The sequence below is a fragment of the Zootoca vivipara genome, chromosome 16, assembly GCF_965207765.1.
Source record: "Zootoca vivipara chromosome 16, rZooViv2.hap1.1, whole genome shotgun sequence".
NCBI lineage: Eukaryota > Metazoa > Chordata > Lepidosauria > Squamata > Lacertidae > Zootoca > Zootoca vivipara.
The window spans coordinates 22,425,652-22,449,700 of NC_142599.1; the positions used below are offsets into that span (position 1 = coordinate 22,425,652).

Genomic DNA, 24,049 nt, shown 5'->3' on the forward strand with positions numbered 1-24,049 from the left:
TTCTCCAGAATAATTTTATATGCATCTTTTATGGTTATATGCACTGTTGTGGACATCTGTTCTTGTGCTGCTTACTTTAGAAACCCTGAGTGTGTAAGTCAATGGAGGTGCTCATTCTGGACTGAGCAGATTCCACTATGCAACTGATAAATCCTTGGCTCAAGCATTTGACACCACCATTTTTATTTATTATTTTTGCAGTCTTGTTTTGCTTTGCTTTGCTTTGTTTTGTTTTGTTTTGCACAGTTGGGAGTTCTACTGACCTAAGGGTGATGAGACAATGCATCTGTCTGTTTGCTTCATTCCAAGAGACACGTATTAAGGTATTTAGTAACATGTGAAAAGGAAGCAAATTATCGTTCCGCTTTGAGGCTTCTAAAATTCAGAGTGGTAGGGTTAGGCTGCAAACCCAGCTGTGCAGTTAACCTCCTCAATGCACTGAAACAGCCCCGGTAGCCTTGGAGACTATCGCTGCTCTCAGTTTCTCAAGCACCAATTCAGAGCAACTGCCGCATCCTCCTCTGCCTGCTTCTTGCAATAACTTGGGCAACAAGACAGCAATTAGATACTTTAGGCCAAGTACCGGGTTCCGTTTCAGCTTTCCAGGGCGGGGCTGGTTATTGTGTGTGTTTGTTAGAGCACTCACCTCCGGGTTCTTGAGAGTCATCTCAATGTTGGCTGCCGGCCCAAAGCCGGTCAGGGATTTGATGTGGATCTGTGTGGGCAGCGGTTGCCTGCACTGGCAGTAGACAGAGAATGCCAGAGACTTCAAGTGCTGAATGTAAAAGAGTTGCTCATCCTTCATGGTCTGCAGCATGTATTGGCAAGGCACAATCTAGAGTGCGATAGACAGAGGAACCAAGTCAGGATTATAAGGCTCATCTTAGGACCCGTTTGCATGTTTAATATTTAAGGGGCACCCATAAAATGTTTTTTTGCCCGTATACACAAAAGTGAAGGCAAGCAAGAAACCTGATGATTTTTAAACTGTTTTGGAGGTTGTAGCTTTTTGAGAGTAGAAAACTTGGGACACGCTGTTCCCTTAATGTGTGAAGCAATCACTGTTATTCTGCCCGTTCTTCAACATGAGCCATTTGCCGCAGGCTGGGGTGAGCTGAGTGAATTCACACAAACTGATGCCATTTCAATGGCCTGGAGAGAACCTGCTATCAATAATATTCGAGTCCCATTATGCCACTGCTTAGTCATCTAGAAGCAATTTTCATGTGTGTGTCTGATGTACTTCAACTCCACAGCCTTCAAGAGAACCTCTGACGCCCAAGTACTTCTCAGAAAAGCCATGTTTTAAGCCAGGCTCTCAAAAACAGCAGCTGCAGTAGGAAACCTGCTCCTTGGCTGTCTGACTTCACAAAGATAGGAACTCAAGAGGATGGGATATTCTTTCACCCAGAAATGAGGCTTCCATATAGAAAGATGGCTATCAGGTAGAAAAGGTCCTGGCCAAGGCTCCTCCCTGATAGGCTAACTCTATCTAGTTGGAGGCGGAAGAGGAGAAGACAGAGAGGGAAGAAAGAGCTGGAGGGCCATACTTTTCCCATCCTTTGGACTCCCTGGAAAACTGAACAAGCCTGTTGTACCTGGAACCGGGTGTGGAGAGTGTGGCTGAATGGGATACAGCTGTGGGCCTGCCCATAAAAAGCAAGTCTAGAGTGATAGACTAGTCTCGTTGTGAGAGTTTTGGGGATCCTGGGTGAGAACCCAGAGGCTGAGAGGGAGGGTGTGTCAGAAGGAAAATGAACTGATCTCTCTCTGTCTCTCTGTCTCTCTCTGTCTCTCTCTCTCTCTGTCTGTCTGTCTGTCTGTCTGTCTGTCTGTCTGTCTGTCTCTCTCTCTCTCTCTCTCTCTGTGTGTGTGTGTGTGTGTGTGTGTCTGTCTGTCTGTCTGTCTGTCTGTCTGTCTGTCTAAATATAATTTTGTATTCATGTAGCATTTTTATACGTAACTCTCTATGTTTGCAATATTTTTGTTTAAGTTGTCTGTTGCTGCTTCAGTTTTCTGTCCACCGTTTGGAGAAATTTTAAATGTATTGAGTGGTATAGAAATGCTGTAAATAAAATAAATACACGGAGGCAATTCCCCCCCCCCATGGGTAAGTGTTCCATAGTATGAGCTGCACTTCCTATTAATACTCCAGATAGAGGTTTACTTTGTCATCTGCTGTTTGTGAGAATTAAACCTCAGACTCACCTGCACTTTCTGGAGGTCAAGATCTTTACAGAATAAACACTGAACTAATTGTGTGTAGTAATCAAAGGGCTCCAGGCAGAGGGCCTTCTTGGCAGTGGCACCCTCCCTGTAGAACACCCTCCCATCAGATGTCAGGGAGATAAAGAATGACACAACTTTTAGAAAACATCAAAAGACAGCCCTGTTCAGGGAAGCTTTTAATGTCTGACAACTTAGTATTTTTTATATTTTGCTGGAAGCTGCCCAGAGCAGCCAGATGGGTGGGGTATAAACAATATCATCATCACCACTACTCCTGGGTACAGTAGACTCATCACACATTTAACGTGTGCCTAACGGCCACTGCCAATCTTCTCCCATGATTTTTGTGCTTTATCTTGCTACAGAGCTAGCAAAAATCTGCTACGGTCTTCCAACACAGCTACATTCACAAAGCAAATGAGATTAAATCAAGATCTTAATTTGAATGGCTCTGCAGGATGTCCTGTGCAGGTGTCCTATGAGATATTTGCTACAAGGAGTATGTGATGTACCCTGCCCTACATAAATTTAATTTCTGCTCCCAAGCCACAATAAACCCACAAAAAGACACGTTGCTCTAAAAACGTTTGCACAAAGTGTGCTGTCCGGAAGAATCTTGAAGAAGAGAATGTGCTATATTCAATATGTCATACTGTGTTCTATTTAGAGCTCCGATTTCCACTGGCAAAAGGCCATGTACTTACAAACCAAACTATAGGTCCGTGGATATAAGCAAGGCACATAATGAGCTGGCAAGAGCACCATTTGGCTCAAAACCTAAGAAGCAAACCGGTCTCTCTCTAAGTGGCCTGGCCCCAGGACACATGAGGGACCTCCTCCTTTATCACCCTCCTTGCTTCCAAAGATCAGGAGGAGAGGCGATTCTCTGTGTCCCCTCTGAGTGTGGAGGCACTGTTGAAGATGACTAGGAATAGAGCTTCTGTGGTTGCACCAATACTGTGGAATATCTTGCCCCATAAAGCACAGATAGCCCCCTCTCTGGCTGTCTTTTGGCGACCAATGAAAACGTTTTTTGCCTGCTAAACTTGTGATCTCTGCTGCCGAGGTTGCTTTTAAATGGGTTTTAGTGGCTAAAAGGGCCCACTATAAAATTTTCTATATAAATATATAAGTTACCTGGAGAATGAAAGAATTCCTCATATTTTCAGGCAAGTTGTCCAGCATCTCTGTGTAACACCGCATCAAGCTCAAGAGCCAGAAGTTGGCAGAGGTGGATTCCTCCTCGGCAGTGTAGGTGAAAGGATCCACCATATAGATGACGACAGCCGGAGGGTAGACATGGCTATCTGCCGACTCGGGTTCCGTTGGAATTCCTATCCTCTCCCTCTCTGCAGAACTAGAAAAGAACAAGGTGTTAAGTGCTGATTTAAAACATCTTCAGTAAAGAGATTACACACATGGGAGGCTATGGAAAAGAGGTATAGGGGGAAAGGAAGGGGGAGGCCCTGAAGCAGCCTGAGAAAAGAGGACCAGCTTGCTCCAAAGGCACAGAAAAAGCGAATTATCAAGAGACAGCAGCTTAGTGCTACAAAGTTACCTTGGCCTATCCCAAAGCCTAAGCGTTGGTTGCAGCAGAACACAGGCTTAACTGTGGTTCCTGCAAAGTAGGGAGTTGGGACTAAACGACCCTTTGGGTCCCTTCCAATTCAATTATTCTACACAGAGTTATGCCTCCTTAAACCCTCTAACAAAGAGTTCTCAGGGCGAATATTTTAGTTTGGGGCAATCCCATCCATGTTGACGTATTCTGATTTGGTTTAACCATAGCTGCCAAGTTTTCCCTTTTCTCGCGAGGAAGCCTATTCAGCATAAGGGAAAATCCCTGTAAAAAAGGGATAACTTGGCAGCTATGGGTTTAACAGTGCTACTCTTTCCAGTAGCACCTTAGAGACCAACTACGTTTGTTATTGGTATGAGCTTTCGTGTGCAGATATCTGAAGAAGTGTGCACGCACACGAAAGCTCATACCAATAACAAACTTAGTTGGTCTCTAAGGTGCTACTGGAAGGAATTTTTAAATTTTGTTTCAACTACAGCAGACCAACACGGCTACCTACCTGTAACTAGTGCTACTATTGTGTTTGAATTTATACATTCCATCTACCTTGGGACCTTTGGGTGAAAGGATATGGACTAGAAATGTTGGAAAGCAAACCAGCTGAAATCAATTGGCTTAAGCAGTCTTAATGCTACATTCAAGATTGCCAGCAGAGCATCAACAAGAAAAATCACCAGTCATCACATTAGACATACACACAGAGAGAAACAGAGATAAAAACCCTCTGCTTTGAATGCTCACTGGACCTACCTTTCCTGTCCTTCTTGCTGCTGTTGAGATGAATTATGCCCTGTCTCTGCATCTCCTCCAGAGACTGTGCTTCCTTGGGGTCTCTCCGTAGAATTTACACCAAGAATTGGGTTTTGACCTTGAGGTAGGCCACCGCTGAACCCTGAAGAGGAGGTAGTGCTTGTCTGGTTAATACTGGGCACTGAGGAGGATGCTGACAGCTGTGGCACTGTGGATCCAGAGGTTGAACTGTTGCCTCCTGGGAGGCTTGTGGTCCCTCCATTGGGTGTGGGGGTGAAAGAACTGCCAGTTGGGGGAGCCCCAGACGCAGCGAGGCAGGCCGAATTTGGAGGAATCGGTGCAGAATTCCCGGATAGTGTTTGTTCCTGGCTTGGTGGTGGTGCTGGTGCTGTCTGGTGTTTAGGTGGCACCAGCAGGCTGCTGTCAAGTTGCAAAGTTGCTAAGTAAGGTGCTGAAAGAAAACAAAGATGCAAAGATGTTAAAAATCATGACTGAGAAAAAGGCAGTCTGAAGGGCAAGCCTTGGCAACAGCAAAAAGGGAAAAAAGAAAAAAAAAGCACCACAAAGTCTAGGCTTTCAAAACAAGAGTCAGGCAGGCAGACAGAATTATTTCCTTGATAAGGACTTTACTGACTGGGAGTCAAGTGGCACTGCAGAGTCCCTGCAGTGTGACAAGTGGGAGGAAAGGGAAATCATGAACTTTCCTTTTTATTGCTAGTTCTGGAAGCCCAAGGAGTACAGATGTATATATCCAATTTTGCAAAATGTCCTGGGAACAGGCTGTTTACATTACTGACAGGTTTCACTGGTACGTGCTTAACTGAGGATTCAGCATATGAATTCCAATCCTGGAAGTTGTTCTGGAGTTCTGCTGGGAAGGACAGGTCTCATCCATTACTCAATGGACCAAATAAGGTGCTGGGACTTCTCACAAACTGGTGTGCAGGATGCTCCCCACACTGGCCAGGGAATGATCGCTCCCCTTCCTCCTTCACACACAAGTAGATCAGACCTCCCTTTTGATTTGAGGTTATGTATTAGTAGTTGTTGTTGTTGTTTAGTTGTTTAGTCGTGTCCGACTCTTTGTGACCCCGTGGACCATAGCACGCCAGGCACTCCTGTCTTCCACTATCTCCCGCAGTTTGGTCAAACTCATGTTCGTATGTATTAGTAGAAAGCTGTTTTTCCTTGCCCCCCCCCCCATTTTAAAGTTAACACCGTAGGCCAGGGGTCCCCAGATTTACCGTGCAGCGGGCCGGAGGGCGGGGGAGTGAGCGCCCGTGCGCATGCGCACACGCACACGGTCGGGAAAAAATCGCCGAAAATCGCTTGTGCGCATGTGTATGGGCCTCCCCCACCCCGGAAGTGCATCGGAAATGACCTCTTCTGGGTCGGGAGAGGCCCATACGCATGCGCACAAAGGATTTTCGGCAATTTTTTGCCGATTTTTAAGATCGTCGCCGCGCCGCGCACCGTAAGAGCGGGCGGCGGCAGCGGGCGGCGGGGGCCGTCGCGGGCCGGATTGGGAGGCCGATTGGGCCGCATCCGGCCCGGGAGCCGTAGTTTGGGAACCCCTGCCGTAGGCCATCCCAGGTCTTGGGGATAGAGTGGAACGTAAGTTGCATGGTTCTGAACCTGTATCTTACTGAAGGAAGGAGCAATGGTAGAGGGCATCTGCTTAGAAGGTTGTATCTCCTGATTATCTCAAGGCAGGGACATGTTGATTTGTATACGCTTCCTCCTTTCTGGCTTGTCTATGACTAAGCTTAGGACAGAGTAGTGTTTCCTTAGCAGTAACAGAGAATTAGAGAAGGCTACAGCTGGACCACATAGGAGAAAGCCAGAGAATGCCAATTCTTTCCACTATATGCCCCAGAAAATATAGTGTGCTAGTCATAACTATTTGATCGGATGTCACATCCAGCAGCCATGACCTTGACCTCATGAACCATCACGTACATCAGTTTTTCAGCCAATACTCAACCAATTCAGAACAAAGTATGAGCAGTAAAAAAAGTCAGGCTGGTTGGAAAAACAGGGTATACCTGCCAAGGTTAAGCAACAACAAGAAAATCACCCCAACACAAGCCCAGGGAGAGAAATGTATAAATAAATAATTCTTAGCCATGAGAACTAGGCTAAATATAGAAGGAGAGGTGTTACCCTCATGTCTGTTTATATGCTTCCCAGAAGCACGTGGATGACCACTCTTGGGAAGAGGACGCTGAACTAGATGGACCTTTAGAGTTCAGTCCATCAAAACTGTCCTCCTGCTCTTGGCTACCTATGCAACCTTTAGGACAGGGAGCGCCATTGAGAGAATGTAAAGTGTCTGGGCTTTGAAGTTGAAGAGCCCAGCTGAAATGAATCGCCTCCGACCTACTCTGTCTCTTACCTAGGTGGTGACGACAGACTTGCGCATAAAGTTTGAGCCTGGAATGATTGTCACAGTCTTCATTGCCCCAGGGTGGGTTAAACCAGTCACTCACAAGCTCATCTGTCAGCTTCTGGGCTACGGTCTTTCCCACTTGCATGATCCCATCATGCAACACTTTACAGATTGGTTTATGTTGACCAAGTCGACACATCTGGAGACATAAAGAGGAAAACTTATTGTAGTAGTGCAATACATATTCACAAATCACAGATCTAGTTCTAGAAATCTTCAGAGGTCTGAACATGCATCCCCAATCCAGCATTTATTTATTTATTTAAAAAATGGGATGCTCCCACAGGTAAAGCATAAATGAAACAAAAAGTCCATCTCTCACTCTATTTCAACTGGCTCACAATTAAGCCTAAAGGACAGAAAAGAAGAATCCAAGTTTACCCAAGTGCAATTTATTTCAATGCCAGTGTTCTTACCTCCCATGACTTTCAGTGGAACTCAAGCACTCTGAGCTCTCTTGGGATATCACAGTAAAACAGTGAGCAATTGCAACAGAAGCTTTCCTGCTCCACAATATTTGCAATTGTGGAAATTGCGAAAGTCTCTATTTCTGTTACCCACCCTGACTTGTTGCTTAAGCATTACTGCATCCTAGTGGATAATTAAAGTATTACCACTGACTTGGACTGGAAATACCCTATTAAAAAAAATAGGTGTGTGCCTCTGAGAATAAACAGAAAATGAAATGGACTGACATTGTCACACAATAACAGGGCTTTCCAAAAAATAAAATAAAACCAACAAAAGCAATTGCATATAATCCAAATGTGCCAATTTTTCAAAGAATTGTAGGTATTTTTCCTTACCTCATGATCCCCCTGGTGTGCTAGGCTAAGAAGAAAGGTTTGTATACTCCAAAGAACACCCCCTCCACCCCCGGATATGACACTAATTTTCTGCTTCTTTGAGAATCTGATGTATCAGAATCAGAAGAATCTTTATTTGCATCAGCCACTAGCCATAGCAATAAAATAAAAAGAAGTGTACTGAAGATAGAGGCAAAAACTTAACTATACAAAATACACCAATAATGAAATAATAGATCTTATTCTAATTGCCCCTGCTAAAATTGCAGTTTTTGCTGTCACCTGGTTATCTTGAAGAGAGAATCTGATGCTTTAAAGCAGACTTTGCCAACCTGCTGCCCTCTGGATGTTTTTAATCGACAACTCCCATGAGCAGGGCCATAGTTAGGGGGGGTGAGGTGGGCCCCCACCAGGGGCGCAAGCGAGGGGTCCCCGCAAAATCGGATACAAATATGTTCATATATATGTCTATAAATAAAAATATCATCACCTCATAAGAAAATCTTTTAAATAGAGGGTGAATTGAATGGGGGGGGTTGGAGGAGAGGCGGAAAGAAGAGCTAATTTGTCAGTGGCTAGGGGAAACAGTTCTGCCAGGGGCACAGGATCACCTAGCTACGGCTCTGCCCATGAGCCGCAGCAAGCTTGTGCTTGCTAGAGCTGATGGGAGTCTCAAACTAAAACCAGTGCAGAAGGGACCAGGTTGGCAAAGGCTGCTTTAATGCAATTATTGCCTTTAGCCCTCCCATGCTGCTCAAGCTATGCCATTTTCCCAATAATAGATGTTGATGGTGTAATCCGTTGGGGCACAAATGAAAAACAAAAGACGAGGACTGCTGTTTGCTAGAATTTCGGTCACTGACACCTGCTTTTTTATTGGGGGGGGGCGCAAGGGCACAGAGTCCTAATAAACCTTACGAAACTCCCTCTTGCTCACCAACCTCATATACGGCGCTCAAGTCCCTGAAGAAAGTTTTGGCTCCATCAAGCAAGGCCTCGTTTTCTGGACACACCACGATATAGGCAACATCCCGGTGGCCTCCGTATGGGTCCAGCAGCAGCCTCTCCCAGAATGGCAAGGAGAAGGGAGAGATTGTCAGGAAGTCCTTGTCATAGCTGACCAGCAAAGTGGGGATTGGAAGAGGCTCGGGAGACTCCTCTGAACCTGAATCAACAGGGAAGGAAGTGTCAGAGGACTCAAACAGCTGCCACAGACACCACAGGCTGAGGTTTGACAGGCTTTCCAAGACTAGCTTTTGATGCAAAAAGTACCATATTGCTCCAGACACCTCCCATGGAGCCACTTCCTCCACTGAAAGGTTACCGGAAATGCCTTGCAATCAAGCAATAATGGTTTTGCTGCTGTGAAAACCACAGCCAGCACAATGACTGTTGGGTGTGAATGGTGCATGCAACGCAGCTGGCATGGCACCTACTGGATAAGACATCCCACATCTGCCATTTTTAAATCTAGAAAGCTATGGTCTCTTGCACCAGCACAAAGAAATAAAAGTATGGGTGTGTTTGCTGTACCATAGGTTCCCCGTCCTGCCATTTTATGGAACTGCTGCCAGGTGAGGGGTCCTTGGACATGCTGGATGTTTTCCCAGGTCCTGCCAGTCCGCTTCTTCTGGATGGCATCTTGGAGGAAAGGCTGGAGAGACAGAAGCATGCGTACTACGTCCTGGGAGGAGAGCATGCTGATGTCTAGAACTGAAAAACAACAACAAAGCAGCTAGACTCAAGAATACAGTGACAGGGAATGGTTCAATTCCCTTGCTTTATAATCATCATCATCATCACCACCACCACAGAGTATCCTACTTTTTTTATCCATCAATATATTAATAGTAGTTTCAAAATTCCAAGGAATTCTGTTTCATCTTTCTGGTGGTATCCAATACTATACTCTGATCTTGATAATGATACTTTGGTTGGTTCTCTAGAAGCCTCACCCAAAAGATCATCTTACAGAAGGTGCACATATGCCACAGTTCTGAGATGTGAACATACAGCTTTTACGCATTCTGCAATTTGCAAGACACTTGAAACCCTTGTGTGACTTTCAAAAAGTAGTTTGAAGTTGAAAAAGAATGAGAGCTCCACTGGGCATAGCCCCTTGTCCACATGTTAAGAGGCTCTGCAGAATATCACATCCATGACCTACATGCTTCCAGTGGCTGCCGAGTCTTGTTAAAATAAGTGGAGTTCAGTAAACAGCATACAAGCACTTGAAACATACACAGCATAATATTGTAGAGCATCATACATTCTAAATGACACTCAATCATTCAAGTGTCATTGGTGATAGAGACAAAATGTCAACAGCCATGCATAAAAGAGAGGTTATCAGCAGGCTCTGGGTAAGTACAGAAGTATGGAGAACCCACTTTAAAAGTGTTCAGAATATTGACTGACAATTGGGCCAGGAATGAAAACCAGGAGGAGGAATGGAGTTTCCGGAAATGGGGGAGGACAAGACACATGGACACAAAAAAGGTACACAACATCACATCATTGTACAGGTAGGTCAATTGGGAAAGTGTTTAAAATGTCCCCAGGGATGGATGTTAGAACTGCTAATAGAAATAAATAAATGAAGAATTTTAATGTAACTGAAATTGGCTACCAGTGTGTTCAGCTTACCTGCAAAAGCAATCCCTAAGCAGTCCAATGACAAATGAAGTTGGCATAGAATGCTGACTGCTGTAGGTCAGCATCAGGGAAGGGCAAAATGAATTGAGAAGTTATAACCCTGAATAGAAGCACTCCACACTGCAACATTTTGTTGCAGTGCCCTGCTTGTGCAGAAGAATATTGTATCATATCAGAATCTGAAATGAACAGCAGTAAAGGGCTAATGAACAAACCCAGGAAACTTCAGAAGCTTCTCATGCCAGGTCAGTATATTTGTTCATTTAGCTCAGCAATGTCTACTCTGACTGGCAGCCACTCTCGGTCTGAGGCAACAAAGGGCCCCCGTCATTTTTCCGTTATGTGATCTTTTTAACTGGGACCTTCCATATGCAAAACATGCATTTTACCTCTGAGCTACCACTTCTCTCTCTTTCTCTGAATTATTAAATTTTGTCTGGCCAACAAATAGGACTGTGCAGGGTGGCCAGGGGTTGAAAGAGGGTCAAAAAGTAAATTTACAAGATCATGGGTATGTTCACCTCCATTGCCAGTGAGGAATCTCTGTATTTAATTAGATGATCTGACAATACAACAATTTTACATTTTAAGATTCCTCATAATGGTGACCGATGATTTATAAGTGTTGATTGTATATTGATATTTGTTGACTTTATTTAGTTTGCACTCCCAAGAATTTGCGGTTCGGGTTGAAGGCAAATTAAAAGCTCATCAAGGAGTGATGTGCTGTGATTCCTGCATTGTGGGAGGTTGGACTACACGCCCCTTTGGGTCCCTTCCAATCAGAGCCAGTCTGCCCATGAGGTAAGGTGAGACAGCTGCCTCAGGGCGCCAGGGTCCAGACAGCTGGGAGGGGGAGCAGATCCAGCCTCAGAGGAACACTACACTCACTGCCACTGCCTCCTCCACTGGGTGCCCAATGCACTCTGCCACTGTGCACTCACCCGAGTGACCAGTGCTGCTGCTAGGCAGCAGTTGGCAGGTGCAAGACAGTGGGCACATGGTGGGTGGGCATGCAGCAGAGGTGGCAGCGATGGGGGGCGGCATTTCTGCTTTGCCGCTAGCAGCAAAAATGTCCCGGGCTGGCTCTGCTTCCAACTGTACAATTCTATGAGTTGGTGAACTCAGAAGTTTGAGAAACCAACCCTGTGAACCACCCTTATACTGAAATGAAGTTGACAACAACAATAAAAATAAAATAAGTAACCATAGCACCCAGAAGTGTTTTCCAAAAGACCGAAAAGAGAAGCAAAATCTCACCGTTGCTGTGAGGCCAAGAGTGAACTGTCGCGCTTCTGACTAGAGCTTCATCCACTTTCCCACCCGTGGGGTTATCCACATACTGCCTGCCTTGCTCCAGAGCGTTGAAGCACTCGATCCAGGAGTCGTTGCTCTCTGCCTGAACTCTGTCGTAACTCCAGTTTGTGTAAGAGAGCGACTGCCTGCTAGTGGCGGACATGTAGTCCAAGCAGCTCAGAGAGGTGAAAGGCTGGGTGTGCTGATTCTGGAGGAGGAGGAGGAGGCTTACTGGGGGCTCCTGGGCCCTTTTGGACCCCTCTCCCAGCTGAGGAATCAAGGTGGTCTGACACATCATCAATCTCCTCTCTGCCACCTGGCCAATGTCTGAAGTCCTGCCAAAAATATCCAGTTCATCCTCGATGAACAGCCCAGAGTTGTACCCTAGCTTGCGGTTCATAATTGCACTGAATCCACAAGTGCACCGATACTGGTCCTCGTTCGATGAATCCGGGATGTACAGCCCAACGTCGGCACCTTTGATATTCATGTTGCACGCGCAGATGCAGCAGCTGTCGAAGTTGCTGTCTTTGAAGATGTTCAGCACGGAGTCTGAAAGGATGAGTGTGACATACAGGCTGTGGGCTTCCAGGATTGGCTGCACTGTGGCCGGCTCCACGGAATTGAGAGGCCGGGTTGTGGAAGGCGTCGAGGCTGGCGAACCTTGATCCGTGCTGTCGTACTTGACGGATCCTTGCCCGCTGGCAGTGCCCCCACCTCTAGGAGTCCTTGGGGTCCTGGGTGTGCGTGGCGTAGGGACAGAAAAACGAGGAGTGGCCGGGGAAGGCAATACTCCCGCCCCACTGTTGCTAGCCGGGGCAGCGCTGTTTAGCGTCACCGGAGTGCTCATCTGGGGAGTGTTCATCTGAATGTAGTCTTGATCGGCCAGGCTCCCAACACTGGGGATGTTGCTAAGAGCAGATAAGGGGAAACAGGGAAGAGTTATCAGGCTGCGTTTATGGTTTCTTCACACAACTTTCATCTAAATGGGAAGTGGTTACAGAGATCTGCCTTTTTAAGTCTTATCCATAGCATGCCACGAGAGATCTTGTCAACAACCAGGTTAAGAAGCTTTCTGATACGGCACAGGAAAGAGACTAAACAAAAAAATACACCAAGCTTTACCAAAAAAAAATGCATCTACCAAGTGGCTGGAGTCAGGTCACTATTAGCAGTGCAACAGCTTTGAAGGAAAACAGATTGCTAAATAAATAAAGACAGCCACATGTGCACAAAAGAAATGCTAAACAGGTATAGGAATAACAGCACTTAAATTGCTTACTTCTGAATATGGATCTTATATTTTAACTGATTTATACCTACTTCACCTAATCCTGGGTAAATTTCATGAACTGTTGAAATTCAGATCTCTGCTTGCAAACTAGCCTTTGGGTTTGCGGCCTGCTTGTGCCACAACTGGAAGAGCCCAACACTTGTATTCACATTATTCAAAACTGCACAATTATTTCTCATATTTCTGTCATCAGGAAACGGCCTTCCATTTCACCAAGAAGCTACTTTTAGATGACACATACACAACTCCTGCCATGGAATCGCACAGTAAGGGCAACATGGATGCAGATCTCCACAGTTGTTCCTACTTACCGTTGCTAATAAAAACACTTTTCTTAAAATGTGCTCCTTATGGCAATTGCTCCCCTGATGAAGGAGTAGAAACCTGCAGATTTAAATGCTTCTACTTTCCCTCTTCAGCTAATGTGAAAGTTTAAATATTCATTTTGAACTCCCATTCTGCCAGCAATTTGAGAAGGAAATGCAGTGAAACTTGATTCTCCGGAATAATTTCCCTGTTATCTCTAATGGACTGGAGTGCCAGTCAGGGAAAATGAAATGGGGAAGGGGCGGGGGGGAACAGCCTACAGGTTTAGAAAGAAGCTGAAGCGCAGCGAGTGCCTCTGAGAAGCAACAAAAGGTGACCAAGAAATCTTGATTAGCAATCACCTCTTTCGCAGAAGCCTGCAGTAACAGCCATTGCTCTAATTGGATTACACTGGAAATAAAAGATTTTTATCCCAATAAATACCTGCAATTAATAATCAGCTCAAGCCTTGGGAAGTAGTTACCATTACAGGAAAAAAAGAAATTAAATTGCTGCCTAGGTGGTGTCAAGAGCTTCACATTTCCCCTGTCTTTTCCTTTCTTTGCAATTCCTCAGAGAACACCAAAGAACCTTTGAAGAAAGTGATTGATATAAAGGACTGATATAAAGATACTAGCTGCTTCCCCTCTAAAATCAATTCACTGCAGATGGGAGAGCCTTACATTGCATGTTCCATTTTTAAGGGGTTTCATACATTTTATGGTTTCCATGCTTGCCGTGTTTCGAGATCAGCAGCTGGGCTTTGCATTTCATTGGGACTGCTAAACGGGGTTCCAATTAATTCTTAGTTGATATACTGGCACTAACTTTCAGAGAGGAGAGGATCAGAGCACAGCAAATGGGCAGGTTGTGTCTGGACCAGGAATATCCAGCAAGCTGGGCAAGGAAGTAAGTAATGGGAGGAAAAAAACTTGACTGGCATTAAGGTCAACCTCCTCTTTCTATGATGGGTGCAAGGAATCTTTGCAACTGCATTCCCTTCCAGGCAACCTTCATCCCAGCGATGGGCAAGGTCAGCAGCAAAGGTGGGAACAGCAATGAATCTAAATTTTACCTCTGTGCAATAGGCTACTTTGTATACAACGTCACACAGCCCTGTCCACCCTCCAACCAGCCACGCCAGAAGCACCATCAGAATTCAGAGACACATTCTAGCCAGGTAAAAACATGCAAGGAGGGAGCACAGAATGCCTGAGAAGAAGAGTGTGTGGCTGGAGATGGTCCTGAAGTCCAGATTTGGCCCCCCAGGCCCAATGTTTTCCAGCCTTGATCTATGAGCTAAATAGCTAAGAGGTGCAATGGGCACTTTATGCCAGTGTTAAGAGCTGGCTAACCCTAAGCTTGATATGATGTGAAAATAATGACGTTCTCCCTCATTTGATTGTACATTAGTGGTGGGAAGGGCAGCCATCACCCTAACTGTTGTTGTCAGAAGGTTAGCCTGCCTTTCAGGGAGCCCTGAGAGTAGCTCACTCAAGGATGCTTCCAGGAATGAGGAACACAGCCACGACTCTCTCCCCATGAGTAAAGGTCTGCATGAGTAAAGGTCTGTTATACACACAAGCCACTTAAAGGGAACCAGAAACCGAGTGTTGCTCAAGAGCCACAAATTAAAGGGGAGAAAGGAGACAGGGAGGGCAGAAAGCAGGAGAGATCAGCCTTAGTTCCGTGGCTGCGCTGGGAAGACAGTCTTGTGTCACTAAGCACTACTGGAGCTTGGTGTTCTGCACAGAGGTAAGCAGTGCATGCTACTCTAACAAATAGAAGCCTGAAGAGGCCAACAAGGCTGCATAATTCCCAGTGATGTAATTTGGGGTGCTGGATGTGCATGCATGAAGGAAAGCAGTCACTTCTGTCTCCTGTCTCTCATTTGTGGATGACAGATATGGGGATTGATCTCCATGGCTACACCCATCATGGTAGTTTTTCAAATATTTGATTGATAAAAAATCATGCCCAGATCATTCTTAGCAGAATTAGCGGTAATTGTAAATAGCCTCCTCTCCACCTCATTACGTTCAAAGTTAATCCCAAAGGCTAAGTAAAAATCATACACGGTGGATTAACGAGGAAGTCAATGAATATCCTGCAGGACTATGCGAAAACACACAAACCCGTTTTCTCATTTCCACTGCTGCACTTACTTGTATCCATCTCTGATGAAAGCAGTAGGCGGTAAAGGAAGTTGTTCGATTTTTGGAGGAATGGCCCAGGAAGGCCGATAGACACAGGTCTCTGGGATCTTCAGAGGTAGCAGGCACTGGCTGGGCAGCATCTTCAGAGGAGCAAACATGGAGGAGCCCACAAAGGGCTGAAAGGTCGAAGCTTTGTGCACAAAGGAGAAATCCTGCAAAACCAAGGGATTGCATGGGTTGGGACACATAAAAGAAACGTACAGATATTATTCAGGCAACTTTTCTTGCCTAAAATTATGATTAGTGAGAATTAGGAACCTGGAAAGGTGCCAGATACTGGGTCCATGTAGCTCAGTACTGTCTACACTGACAGGCAGCAGCTCTTCATGGTTTCAGCCTACCCCCTACCTGCGGATGCCACTGGAGGTTGAACCTGTGACCGTCTACAGGTAAAGGCAGATGCTCTTCCACTAAACTACATCTCTTTCCCATTTTAATCTTCAACCTTGGGCAAGCAGCTCTAAATTCTTTGAAAACAGAAATCTCGGGATTTATTCAAGCTACATTCCAAATGAAGAAAAATGCACCAGCTTTGCTACTGGGAATTGGGTGCCCACTACTTGCTTAGTACAGGTGGCAACATCAGCACCTGGCAAAGTATTATCTACCCTAAATGGCAGCAGCTCTCCAGAGTTTCAGGCAAGAGTCTTTCATGTTACTTTTACCCGATCCTTTTAATGAGAGATGCCAGAGACTGAAGTTAGAACCTTCTGTGTACAAATGCATCTTCTACCATTGAGCTACAGTTTTTCCCTGAGCTCAGCCATTGTACTTCGTGCCACTGTACTTGGTGCTCAAACTTTGCTGCACTGGGATGTCTGGACAAAGAATGTCTGTCCTTGTTTCGTTGGCTGCAGGACCTGCAAACCCCCAATTCATTTCCATGGTTATTCATATTCATTTTAAGGCAGAGCTGATCAACAACTTTCCTGCCCATGTCTCTCCGCCCATGTTTGTTTTACACCACCACCTGCTTTAGCTTGATACCTTGATTTCTTCTGGCTTAGGGCTGCCTAATCCATCTTCCACTTCCATTTTAAACTCTGTGAGCTGGGTTGTAACCATGTTGACCACAGGGCTTTCCATCATTCCCAGTGTAGTCACGGTCTCCGAGTTGATGCCGTCTTTATAGCTCATCACAGGGGAGAAAGCGGGGTGTTGCTCCAAGGAAGGTGGTGTTGGAAACATCCTCTGCAGATCTGCCACAGCTAGACAAAATAACCCATGTGTTAACACATTATCTATACTTTTTTTTAAGCAACCCTTCCGTGATGCTCAAAGCAGACTTGCTGTCAAGTTTCAGAATTAGCCGCTCTGAACTCTTATGGCAGTGGATTCAATCATTTAACCTGAGCTGTGTGAAGAGACTCTTTGTTTCATCTGTCCTGAATCTTCCAACATTTAGATTATGAGAGAAGGCTATCACTACTATGGAAATAGCAATTAAAACACTCCTTTGAGAAAAACTGGCAATTAACAGAAGTTGTACTACAAACCTGCTATCTTTACATCTTAGCCAGCAAAGCCAAATTTAAAAACAAACTATCCATTCTGAAGGAAACGGAGTGCTCACTGAGTGCTCTGAGTGGCCTGAGTGCTCACTGGAAGGACAGATCGTGAAGCTGAGGCTCCAATACTTTGGCCACCTCATGAGAAGAGAAGACTCCCTGGAAAAGACCCTGATTTTGGGAAAGATTGAGGGCACTAGGAGAAGGGGATGACAGAGGACGAGATGGTTGGACAGTGTCCTCGAAGCTACGAACATGAGTTTGACCAAACTGCGGGAGGCAGTGGAAGACAGGAGTGCCTGGCGTGCTATGGTCCATGGGGTCACGAAGAGTCGGACACGACTAAACGACTAAACAACAACAACAACTGTATTTCTTTACCTCATTCTTTTATATCAATTGTGAAACAGGATTGTGGCATTTTTATTTTATGTTTTATGCTATATATATATATATTGCGTTTGGTTGCTTAAGAAATAATTATTAATATTAAGAGCAGGCAAGAAGTTATTCATGCTTAACAACGATGCAGCTTGCTTTGGTCTTCTCAAGGACATATCAAGGTAGAACTGGTAAAGGAAAGGGAAGTCACAGGTTGGGCAAACATTAAGGAATGCAAGTCTCCAAGTCTAGAACCAGACTACAGTAGAGATCCTAGCCATCCCTGAGTAGCGAGAGACTAGCTTGCTAGCAATATAATAAAAGGAGAAAGCAACCAAAGGAACCGCAACATAGTGTGAACAGCAGCTATGTGCATTTCCTAAACTCAGCTGAGACATGCATGCACAAAGCTGGGCTTATCAGCCACGTCCAGACCAGAGGGAACAGCCACTGATGCTACAGTGTGGGGTCCATGAGCCTCTCTTTGACAGGCAGTTTGTATAACATGCTAAGTATACATCAGCAACTCTGATCAGTGCTCTCCAGCAGATTTGCCGCTGGGACATCCCTGTGGAGATTGTAAGGCACACACAGCATGCTGATGTCACCCTGCTCTTCTCCTAATTGGCAACAAAATGGAGCTTAGGAAAGCACTGGTCTTGCATCCAAAAGGGAAATCCTTCAGAGAGAGACCAAGCTTCTAGCCCATCAAAATCAGTGCACAGAAGGGGAAGCAGGTTCTGCTGTCTAATCGTCTGGCAACCCTCTCTCTCTCGTGCATGCATATACACTTGCTTCTGCTCTTTCTGAAATCTTTTACAGGAGAGAGAGAGAGAGAGAGAGAGAGAGAGAGAGAGAGAGAGAGAGAGAGAGAGATGAACATTGAACGGGGCAAGTCCGATCTACTTAACCCTTCCCAACCTGTTCCACACTGTGCCATTCTTTTTGGAATTCCCCCCCCCCTTTTTTAAATTAAAAAAAGAAAGTGGGGGCAACGTTCTGCAATGCAGTATCATTAAAAGAAGAAGAAAATATTTAATTAAATAAACCCACAGAACTGACTGGGTATCATTATTCATTTTCATGTGTGTCATGCTTGAGAAAGCCTTGCATATTTTAAGCAGCTATAGATCTACTAAAACTGTCAAAACCCAATCTCTGTGTACTTCATACTTCTGCATTTGAGTAAATCAGCACTGCTTTTATGGAGCCATAAAACTCTCTGACTCATCCTCGTGACACCATGGTTTTTCCCCTCAATTTGTTCTCATTACCAGCTAGAGTTAATGAGATAATGCTCAAGAATTATTTGCGGCGGAATGAGAGTTCAGCTTAGAGTGGCCGTGGTATCTCTCTCCCTCTCTCGGAAGCAGGAGGATATTGTAATTCACAATGACATCTGTTAGTATCACACACACGCACAATTCTATTTTCAAATACACATAAAACATTTCTAAAGCATATCACGTATGTGAGGGTTGCAGTGGGGAAACATCTGCAGATCTCAAAGGACAATACAACTCCCTGCAGTTCCTGGCATGATTGAAAAGGAGCAGGGCATTGGGAATCCACAATCTATATTAATATATGCTGGATACAAAAAGCCCAGCACAACCCAGATTCTTCTGACTTCACCTAAATATTTAAAGTCATGCTAAGAGACAGCAGTTTGAACACTGGCAAGCTTCATTTCTCCCTCAGTATAAATTGAATGGAGATATATAATACAGTTTCAATTAGAAACCGTGGGCTTCTATTGCAGACAGCAAATTCCTTATCCACCTTTTTAAAAGTGGTAGCCTTTAAATGAAGACAGCATAAATTAAAATAATTACATTTCCCTGTGACTTGTACAATCACAACTTGGGTAGGAACACTATGCTTCAATCCACCAGCTAGCAAATGAACAATGGTGTCTGGGACACCGGTACTAAAAACACACAGCTCTTGTCAAGAGGCAGCCAAGCTGTTTATGGGAGCCAGGTGATTTGATTTTATCATGCTGGTTCTATTGGATTTGCACAGGCTGCCATTTAGTTTCTGAGCTCAATTCAATTTCTGCTGGCTCAGCTCCACGTCACTTTCATGCTGCTGGAATTTGTTGAACAGGTTGAAGACTGTTTACTCATTAATCTGAGTGTATGCTCAGAGTGGACTTCTTTTTTTAATGAATGACGCTTGGGCTGTTCTGACCTTATTACGTATTGTTAGCCACTCTGCGTCACAACTCTGGGAAAATAAGCAGGATAGAGATTTTGGAAAATATATGAATAAGAGGCAGCCAATACCATAGAACACAAGAGCAATTGCAACTGAGGCAAAGTGGTCCTCCTCCTGGGTCTCTAATAAGATTGGAATACCAGTGGAATCACCCCAGATAGCTCAAGACCAGCTAAGAAAATTAATACCCAATTTACACAGCAATTCTTTCAAAAACCTGGATGTGGGTTTTTTATATGATTGGCTTGTACTTTTAATATTAGGTGAAATGCTGGGGACACACTTAACACTTACTTGGAGGATAAGGTACTGCTGTTCTGCCGTCCTTGCCCAGAGGGCGCTCTTCTGTCCCCACTGCAGGTATTTTTGATGACCGGAGGGCAGGCGAGACAGCCTAGATTTAGGATTTTTTTTAAAAAGACCTCATTAAAAACAAATACCTCTTTAAAACCAAACTGGCCATAACACAACTTCACAGTCTTTTCGTTTTATTCCATTTTAAATAAAACAATGAAGAGCACCTTTTAAATGGAAAAAAAAATCATGGGGGAGAGGGGCGGAGAAACCTAATTTTGCATCATTCACTTGTTTTTAATTTTTTGTTTTAATGGTTTAAAAAGTCATCTTACGTCTGTGTGTTTTTCACAAATGAATAATTTTTTGTGTCCTGGTGTTTTCCATGAAAGCACAACTACTTTATTAACCCACATCAGCACAAAGTGAAGTTTCTGAAATTGTGGGCAAAGTGAATGGAAACAATGGGGGGGAAACACAGACAAAAAGAATTTAGTGTATCTGCTGCATTAGACACAGACTTTGCTCTCATGCTGAAATCTTCCTTTGGGGCAAGAAGAGTGGCTCTGGCATGACATTCCATTGACCACGTAGTTCACACTACGGGGAAAACTGGAGGTCCCAGCTCCTGCAACCTAGCAGTTCTAAAGCACATCAAAGTGCAAGTAGATAAATAGGTATCGCTAGAGCGGGAAGGTAAACAGTGTTTCCGTGTGCTGCTCTGGTTTGCCAGAAGTGGCTTTGTGCTGGCCACATGACCTGGAAGCTGTACGCTGGCTCCCTCGGCAATAACACAAGATGAGCACCACAACCCCAGAGTCAGTCATGACTTGACCTAATGGTCAGGGGTCCCTTTACCTTTAGATGAACCTTGGAATTCCCCCCAACTCTGCAATTCCATGAAATCAGATGGAGGAGAAATCAAGTCCCAAAATTCCCTGAGATTATATATTACTCCAAGGGCAGAGTGACACCAAGAGCATATAGCATATCTTAACACATCACACACTTACTCCAGGATCATCTTCATCTGAATTATCGAAGAGGTTGTCTAAATCATGTAGTGAAGGGGCCAAATCTGTAACTTGCGTGAGGCTACTAGAACCAGCTCGGCCTGCAGCATTATCTTGCCGTGTGTCTGCAGGGAGGATGGAGAGAGAGAGAGAGAGAAGGGGGTGGGGAGAAACATCAAGGATTTTAGAAGTCAGCCAGAAAGGCATTAAATCACACTCTCCAAAAACACAGTTGCTGTATTCAAAATTTATCTTTTAAAATAATCAGCTGGAGTCCTAGCTGTATGTGGACATATTTTCAGATGCCGAACAACATTACAGTTGTACCTTGGTTCTCTTACTTAATCCGTTCCAGGAGTGTTCAACTCTCAAAACTGTTCAAAAACCAAGGCACAGCTTCCAATTGGCTGCAGGAGCTTCCTGCACTCAAGCAGAAGCCGCGCCGGATGTTCAGCTTCCAAAAAACGTTCACAAACTGGAACACTTACTTCTGGGTTTGCGGTATTCGGGAGCTGATTTGTTCAGGAGCCAAGCCGTTAGAGAACCAAGGTACACCACTGTACTACTATTTTCTACTAATTGTTTGCGTCACAGTTCATCACTGAAGTATTGCTGCCTTATGATTCTTATTAAGATGGTCAGTGGCATCTTTCACAAGAAGGGTCCGACACATTTAAACATACCTGTTTTAGGAGCAGAACTGAAAATGGACATTGCATTATTCCCATCTGGAATGGTGGTGGAATGGCCTGCCGCAGAAATCTCTTTAGTTGCTGTTCCATCTTCTGACTGCAAACAGAGAATTTAATCAACCAAAATTTCCTTAAATGAGTTAGAAAAGAAAAATAAATCCAGGTGAGCAGTTCTGAGCTCTTACAACCTCACACACCCACCGCTTTCAATGGTGTTGCAAATAGTTTTTCCGGTAACTATGCAATAACAACCTGTCACATGGGATGTGGCTCCAAACAGCAGATATAATGCCCTCCCCAAAGTAATGTTTAAAAAGCAGTAGTCAAAAACCAAAATAGTAGAGAAAGGTTTGTATGAATGGAATGGAATTCTTTTCAGCAGTGCAAACCCCAGGTGCAGAAGACCTGGTTCATTAAAGCCTCCCTTATCCTCCATGCTAGGGTCCGAATCTGGAACACTCTCCTTCAGCATGCAGGCTTTTTTAAAAACAAACAAAAACAATTGCCAACAATCTTTGACTTAAAGGTACAACTACATAGTTTGTATTACATGAAGTTTGGACCTTGGGCAGAAGGAAATGTCTCATGAAGGGCCTTAGCTCAGTGGTAGGCTACATGCTTTGCATGCAGAAAGTCCTATTGTTCAATCCCTAGCTTGTCCCAGAAGACTCCTGTTTGAAATCCTGGAGATCAATCAGTGTTCACAACACTAATCTAGGTTGGATTAATGCTGTAACGTGGTATAAGGCAGCTTCCTGTGTCTCTATGGCACAGACGTGGCATTTTAAAATGGCGAAAGTATTCAGAACTATTGTATTTACTCATAGGCAAACATAATCACTTAGAGCTCAACTGTCTGTATGTTTGCGTTGAAGTAAGCACTACTGTACTGAGTGAGTGGTAAACCATGGCTAACTGTGAACAAGCAGGATAATATTGTGGGCTGATAAGTCACTCCCACCGTGCTCCTCCCTTACAATAAGCAACAAACCATGAGTCTTGGTTTACAGTGGCACCTGAACCAACACTTGTGGTTTCTCTTCAAACCATGACTGAGAAGCCAAGAACAAACCAGGATTTCAGATTATGGCTTGTTCAGAATGAACGAGCCATGAGCATGAATTTGGATGTCATGGGAAGTCAAATCTTATGGTTTGCTCTAGGAGTGTTCAGGAGCAATCTGGCAGCATGCATCCATTCAACAGAGCTTTCACTTTGGTAAGTATATGCAGGATTGCAACCTTAATCAATTAAAATTATTATGTCTAAATCTACAAAGGAATTTTTCACCACAAGACAAAGAATTTAAGACTTCAAATGTCTGAGTTGTAGTACAACAGACAAAAATTTACAAGCAAGAATCAGTGCACTCAAAAAATATTGTGCTACTAGTTTGACAGCATACCTTATTCTTCTTCAGAGATTCTCTATCAGTTCCAAGCTTGCACTTCTTAGTGCCAGTGAAGCTGTATTTGATATCGCCATCCTGAAATGTGTAAGGATCGCTGACATCTCCCAAACATTCACCAGGTTGCTGTATTAGAGGTAAGGGGTCGAGATAATTCATTGCTGGCACTGAGGGGGTTTCTTCCAAGATTTTAAATTTTTTATTAGGTTGCGCTAAGAGCCTAAGAGAAAAGGAAACAGAAAAACAGTAAAGTCTGTTCTGCAGATTTATAGATTTTTCTTACACAAACACAGCTAATATAATTCCTCTTCTGGTTCGATAAAGCTGAAACAAAATGCTTCTCTAGCAGAGCATTACGAATCTACTGGCTGACTTGTAAGCTTGCATTCTGGCCTAGCCACAGAAAGAACAGAATCTTACAGACACATCAATGAATCAAAATCTCCCCCATAACCAGAAATATTATGGTATACTTAGAGCATCTGCAGAAGTGGATACTGAAGAAAATATGGCAATAATCCTCGTCTTTGCACCAGATTTTAATGGTTGTTAGCTACCTTTCAGATGTCTTTGAAAATGGAAATAAGTGTTGCAATAAATAAAAAAGAAAGAAAGAAATGTTCAAGCCCCTATTTTTGGTATTTGCTTTAGACATTATCTTGCTGTGCAGGAACAGGATGCACAAGTTTCCTGTTCTTCCTTTTCCTCTGCAAGATTGTTGTATTGGAAATATAGCTCTTACATTTCTCTCCTGGATATGTGTACTTCTGACACACTTGTGAAGGATCAAGAGCATCTCATTTTTATGTGCTGTGGTGGACAACATTTTTTCCCCATCAAGGGCTGCATTTTCTGGGAGTCAATTGGGGGGAGGGCAGGAGGGCATGCCAGTGGTAGGTTGGGCCAAAGCCAACAGTGGCCAGGGCCAGCCCTTGTCTCTCCTCCTCCTTCCT

At 44.3% G+C, this 24,049-nt stretch overlaps 1 protein-coding gene across 1 annotated transcript in view; it reads right to left on the reverse strand.

Annotated features, from left to right (window-relative positions):
- The window catches only part of MED13L (mediator complex subunit 13L), a 169,656-nt gene that overhangs the window by 20,251 nt on the left and 125,356 nt on the right, over positions 1 to 24,049 (reverse strand). Inside the window, exons 11-23 of the mRNA XM_035098346.3 lie at positions 23,094 to 23,316; positions 21,680 to 21,785; positions 20,997 to 21,121; positions 19,984 to 20,083; positions 16,568 to 16,788; positions 15,530 to 15,732; positions 11,729 to 12,675; positions 9,347 to 9,526; positions 8,755 to 8,978; positions 6,954 to 7,146; positions 4,559 to 5,009; positions 3,367 to 3,586; positions 647 to 835 (exon numbers count right to left, since the gene is read on the reverse strand). Of these exons, the coding sequence (XP_034954237.3) occupies positions 647 to 835; positions 3,367 to 3,586; positions 4,559 to 5,009; positions 6,954 to 7,146; positions 8,755 to 8,978; positions 9,347 to 9,526; positions 11,729 to 12,675; positions 15,530 to 15,732; positions 16,568 to 16,788; positions 19,984 to 20,083; positions 20,997 to 21,121; positions 21,680 to 21,785; positions 23,094 to 23,316 (3,382 nt within the window). The remainder of the gene's footprint in view (positions 1 to 646; positions 836 to 3,366; positions 3,587 to 4,558; positions 5,010 to 6,953; positions 7,147 to 8,754; positions 8,979 to 9,346; positions 9,527 to 11,728; positions 12,676 to 15,529; positions 15,733 to 16,567; positions 16,789 to 19,983; positions 20,084 to 20,996; positions 21,122 to 21,679; positions 21,786 to 23,093; positions 23,317 to 24,049) is intronic.